General features: G+C 35.4%; 1 protein-coding gene across 1 annotated transcript; it reads right to left on the bottom strand.

Annotated features, from left to right (window-relative positions):
- Nucleotides 1-212: 212 nt before the first annotated feature.
- On the bottom strand, nt 213-2028 carry LOC133329307 (ichor). The gene has a single exon (XM_061537797.1). The coding sequence runs from the start codon at nt 2025-2027 to the stop codon at nt 219-221; it is 1809 nt and encodes a 602-aa protein (XP_061393781.1). The 5' UTR covers nt 2028; the 3' UTR covers nt 213-218.
- Nucleotides 2029-6166: the final 4138 nt, after the last annotated feature.

Genomic DNA, 6166 nt, shown 5'->3' with positions numbered 1-6166 from the left:
TCATCATTGATCACCACCAAGGGTTCAGTCGCAGCCACGTTTCGATTGCCACCTGACGAAAAATGAGAATGAGAATTCGCATGAGACTGATGCTGAGCATTATGATGATGAAATAATTTCGAAGTGACAATCGATGTCGCAGCACTGCCACGATTCCCTGGTGATCGTTGATGTGAATGCGGATGATGTTGTTGTTGCGGATGATTATTGTGTGTTTGTCAGTCACGCCCAATTCTCTTATGTATCTGTTGATGTTTGAGCAAATGGGCCTTTTGGCGAAAAGCTTTAGCACACACCTCACAGCGAAATGGTTTCTCACCGGTGTGGGTGCGCAAATGCACCTTGATGTTACTCTTGTTCAGGAAGCCTCGATTACAGATGCTGCAGCGATGTACGGGTTTCTCTTTGCCCAAGAGCCCAGATAAATCATTGGCATTGAAATTCACCGAGGTGGGAGAGGTAATGGAGTTAAGTTGTTGGGGTCCACCCAGCGAGGAGCCGCCACCACCATTTGAAACGACCTGCATACCACCGCCGCCATTACTGCTAAGCTGTTGTTGAGCGGATTTTTTGGTTGTTCGTGAACGTTTGGTTTTTGGTGTACCGGTTGGCGTTACCGTTGTCGTGTGCGGATAGTTGCCACCATTACCACCACTTCCGCCGTTGCCGCAATTACCACCCATCAAATCCGGACTGCATAGACCATCCGCCTTCATTGAGATGTGATATTGTGTGGGATTTGTCAGATACCGTGGATTTATCATCAGATTATCTGTCGTCGAAACCACCGATCCTGGTGGACTGGCCGATGTCGAGCTGGTCAGTTCATTACAATATGAGGTAGAACTGGGCGCTTCACCTTTTATTTGATTCGACGATGATGATGACGATGTCGTTGTGGTGGGTGGTCCATTCTGTAAACGATTCTGCAACAGTGGCATATAGCCATGTGTCAGCAGACTCTGCAGCGTTGAACTACTAGGGTGGATCGGCGATTGCGGCAGCATAAAATCACTCAGCGAATCCTGTTGGGCCACCACCAGCTTACCACCCTCCTGCTGTATACAATTACCCTCGATCCAGGCATCCAAATCGATCCATGAATCCCGCGTATCATTGCCATCGTCCTTGTCCAGCTGATTAGGTACTGTAGTATCCGCAATTGCACTGCCTATGATGGCCGCAATATCGTCTATCGAATTCATGTCCACATATTCTGTCAGATCTTTGGCATCGGCATAGATGCGCACTCCCGCCGAATCGGGATCTTGGCCAGCGAGACCCGTCGTCGCAGATGTTATGCTCGCACCATTGTGGTTGTGTTGGTGGCTATGATTGTTGTTGTTCGTCGTCGTCGTCGTGGAGGCATTCGCCATAACACAGCTATCGGCCAGGGAGTAGAGCTTACTATCTAATTGACTATCGGAGAAAAGTTTGACATCGTGTAGGCAGGCATCGGCATCGCTACTGAGAACACTTTCGGGCAGGCAGGTAGATGAGGAGACAATATTGTGATCGGCAGATGAATTATGACTACTTGTTAGGCTGGAACCGCCCAGTGACATGCCGCCATGACTCGACGACAGTGGTGAATTACCCGACGAGGAGGAGTTTGCCAATTGTATGGTGGCCGCATTGCTGCCGCCTCCGACCGCATGATATGCACTCTGTATATAATTATTGTTGCTTTCATCGGGTAGCCTCTGGGCAATTGCATGATAATGATGACCGGATATACCATTTATCGATAAATGACCCGTATAGCCGGTAAAGGGAGGTAAGGGTTTCAGATCCGATAAACCATTAAGGCTTGTGGTGTTCATTAGCAGATTGTCCAAAACATCGAGAGAATTTTTCTGATCTGTATCGCTGCTGGGCAGGGAATCCAAATCGTGATCGACAAATAATTTATGGCCATCGAGCAGATATTGATCTTGGCCGCCATTTTGTGTGGGTCCCCAACAGGGGCTCATTAGCATACTTTCAACTTCGGATTCTGTTGGACCGTTCATAGTGCAAAACTTCATGGTATGCTGAGAGGGGGGAATTTTGAAGCCGAAATTTTGTGGGAAGAGTGTGTGGGTGGATGTTTGTTTGTTTTTGTTAAGGGTATTATTCAACTGGAAATGATGTTTTCTTCTTCTACTTCTTTTTGTAGCTCGTTAAGCTTTTTGTATATGCAAAATTATTTTTGTTCTCTTTGTTCTCCAATCAAATGTTGTTGTAGGTTTTGATGTATAAAAATCGTTTGGAATTTTGTAAATTCATTTTAACCTAAAAAAATCAAAATAAAAATAAAAATTAAATCAGTAAAAATTTTTTAAAAATGTTTTTAATATAATTTATTTTTAAGTATTTAAAATATTGTTTTTATAAATATGTTGGGAAATTAAAATTTAAAAATAAATACTAAAATTGAAATAATGAAAAAATGTTAAAAAAATTAGAAAAATTAAATTAGTTCAAAATAAAACAAAGCAAAAAAATGTGTAAAATACTCTGCATTGTCAATATGTTAACCTTTAATATTTCTTCTCTCACTCTTTGATTAGTGATAATTCACATAAAAAAGTTTGTTGCTTAAGTCTTTTATGTTACTTATAGTCATTCTCTCCATTAACACTCTCTTTCTCTCTCTCTCACTTCCTACCTTTTTGTTTGTTAATTAAACACTGTTCGTTTCTTAAGTCTTTAGTCCTTTGTAATGCATGTGGGGACAAGTCATCTCCTACACTCATGGCGCTTGAGAGATAGAGAGAGAACGTAATTCTCATTAAAGATAATTATAATAAACTGTTTGTGTCTTAAGTCTTTTGTAAATGAAGTTAATCACAATGGGAAATTTAATATGAGATTTGAGGGAGAGAGAGAGGAAGATAATTTTTTTATCTTAAATGGTTCATAATAACGCTAAAAATTTAAATGTTAATTAACATTAAAAAATTGCTGAATATTTTTTAGTAAAATAATTAGCTGAATTGAGTTTTCCAATAGAAAATATTTGCTGAATAAACTTCTTTCAATAGAAAACATTAGCTGAATAGAATTTTCTTACTGAACATTTGCTGAATTGTATTTCTCTATAAAATATGCGCTGAATTTATTTTTCTAATATAAAACCTTAGCTGAATCCATGAAAACTTTAGCTGAATTTAAAATTTTATTATTAAGCAATTAGCTGAAGTCAACTTTTCGGTAGAAAACGTTAGCTGAATTAACTTGGTCTGCGCTGAATTCATTTTTTCTAATAGAAAACCTTAGCTGAATTGCCATTTTCCATAGAAACTTTAGCTGAATTTACAATTTTATTATTAAACAATTAGCTGAATTCAACTTTTCGGTAGAAAACGTTAGCTGAATTAACTTGGTCTGGTCTATGAAAAACTTCCAAGGATTGTGTTTTCTATGAAACATTTTAGCTGAATTTTTCTACGGAAAATGTTTGCTGAATTGGTGCTTAAAAAAAAGTTTGCTGAATTTGAAATTTCTGTAGAAAAATTTTGCTGAATTGAGGGTTTGCCGTTGTTTTATGGAAAATCTTCGCTATCTTTGGAGAAACTTTGCTGAATTAATTATTTTGTGGAAAAATTTTGCTGAATTGAATTTTTCCACGAAAAATATTAGCTGAATTTGATTTTTTCCGAGGAAAATGTTTGCTGAATTGATATTTTTAGATAAAAAATTTAGCTAAATTTGAAATTTCCGTAGGAGCTTTTTGTTGAATTGAGATTTTTCCTGAGCAATTGTTAAAAATCGTTTGCCGAATTGATTATAACTTTGGAGAAACTTGGCTGATTTTTTTTCTTTTTTTTGGGAAATTTGTGAGAAATGGTAGGTGAATTGACTTTTTCAACAGAAAACAGTTAGCTGAATTGTCATTTTTAAAAGAAAAAGTTAGCTGAAATTACAATTACAGTTAGCTGAATTGTCATTTTTAAAAGAAAAAGTTAGCTGAAATTACAATTTCCTTAGAAAAAGTTAGCTGAATTGAAGTTTTTCCACAGTAAATGTTAGCTGAATTGAATTTATCTATAGAATCCGTTGGCTTTTCGTGAAAAACGTTAGCTGAATTACTTTTTCTTATGGAAAATCTTAGCTGAATTGACTTTTTAACCGAAAAAGTTCTCTGAATTTGCATTTTTAGAAGAAAAAGTTAACTAGCTTAAGAATTTCAGTAGAAAAAGCTGGCTGAATTGATTTTTTCCACAGCAAATGTTAGCTGAATTGAATTTTGTTGGCTTCGTTGTGAATCCGTTGGCTTTTTGTGAAAAACGTTACTCGAATTACTTTTTTCCTACAGAATTTGAATTTTTCCAAGAAAAATGTTTGCTGAATTGAGATTTTTAGAAGAAAAAGTTAGCTGACACTACAATTTCTTTAGAAAAAGTTAGCTGAATTGAATTTTTTTCACAGTAAATGTTAGCTGAATTGGATTTTTCTATAGAATCAGTCTGATTTGTGTATAAAATGTTAGCTGAATTAGCTATTCCTATGGAAAATGTGAGGGAAATTAGCTTTTTCTATGGAACATGTTTGCTGAATTTTGAATTTCAGTGGAAAAAGTTAGGTGAATTGAGTTCTTTCCGTAGTGAATTGTATTTACCTATAGAATTTTGTTGAAAATATTAGCTGAATTAAATTTTCATATGGAAAATGTTCGATTTTTGTAGAAAATATTGGCTGAATTACCTTTTCCTATGGAAAATGTTTCGATTTTTGTAGAAAATATTAGCTGAATTAACTTTTCCTGTAGAAAATGATATTAAAATTGACATTTTCTTTGAAAATTTTTGCTGAATTTTTATTTTCAATAGAAAAACCTAGCTGAATTGTGTATTTTTCGCAGTAAACGGTGGCTGAATTATATTTATCTATAGATTTTTGTAGAAAATATTAGCTGAATTAATTTTTCCTATGGAAAATGTTCGATTTTTGTAGAAAATATATTGTTGAATTAATTTTTCCTACTGAAAATATTCGATTTTTGGTGCTGAATTAACTTTTCCTATGGAAAATGTTAGTGGAATTGACATTTTCTATGAAAAATGTTTGCTGAATTTTGATTTTTATTTAAAAAAAGTTAGCTGAATTGACATTTTCCGTAATAAATGGTAGCTGAATTGTGGTTGTCTATAAAATCACTTGCCTAAAATGCTTTCAATTAACTTGATGGTGCACCTAATGAGAAGATGTTCTTCTCAAATTCCATGCAACATTTTTCCCATTTTTTTCTTGAGAGAATTTCTTCGTTCTCAAAGAACCCAAAACCTTTAAAATCCCAAAAAGAACGAAGCTAACTTTGTTAACAGTCCATACAAAACCAAACCAACAAAAAAATCAATGCGGTATTTAGGTCAAAAACATTAATAATCTATAAAAGTGGAAAGAAAGACAGACAAAAAAAATCAAGTTGTGTAGTGGTATGGGTAATGGCAACAACAAAAACAGGTAAACACCAGCTATCTTCTTTAGTGGATACAAGAACAAAAATCAAACATTAAAATTAGCATATAAATTATTATTGGTTGTTGTTGTTGTTGCTGTTGACGATGGTTGGGTTTGGTGGGATTTGGGACTGGCTGACTGAGGGGTTCTTACTATCAGTGTGCGTGTGTTTGTGGGACCAAAGGAATGCAACAATAACCACTGATAATGAATTCTCTTAATAAACCCAAATCAAATGATGCTCGTATTTGATATCGTGTTTGATTATTTACCAATAGAATCATAATGATTACAACAACAGTAAAATCAAGGCACCTGAATACGTCAGAACCCAAAGAAACAGGTGGAGAAAAAAAGCTACAATAAATTTGGTAACCTAGCCCCAACACTCCCATGAAAAAAATAAAATGCCTCCACAATTTTTTTTCATATCTGATCAACAGGTTGCCCTTCGAAAGGGGGGAGGGGGGGGTCATCAAGAAATAATACCTGAAACAGGTTGTTAAGGTTCTCTGCTCCCCACTCCACAGCCGAAAAAACTTACAGATTTTTTTCTGTAAACTATCAGACCCCCATCTCCAAATTACTTTTAAATTTCGATCATCAAACTGTCGTTTTTTTTTTTAAATTGATTTGTTTCAATCGTCCACAACAACAAAAACAACATCAACCCTATAATCAAGTACAGTAGAAGGTTGTAGAAAAACAAATTTAGAAAAAA

The sequence above is a fragment of the Musca vetustissima genome, unplaced genomic scaffold (genome assembly GCF_032173495.1).
Source record: "Musca vetustissima isolate MV318-11 ecotype Yass unplaced genomic scaffold, APGP_CSIRO_Mvet_v1 utg3448, whole genome shotgun sequence".
NCBI classification, from domain to species: domain Eukaryota; kingdom Metazoa; phylum Arthropoda; class Insecta; order Diptera; family Muscidae; genus Musca; species Musca vetustissima.
Note: the sequence above shows the minus strand (reverse complement) of the source record. Positions and strands in the feature narration are given on the sequence as shown.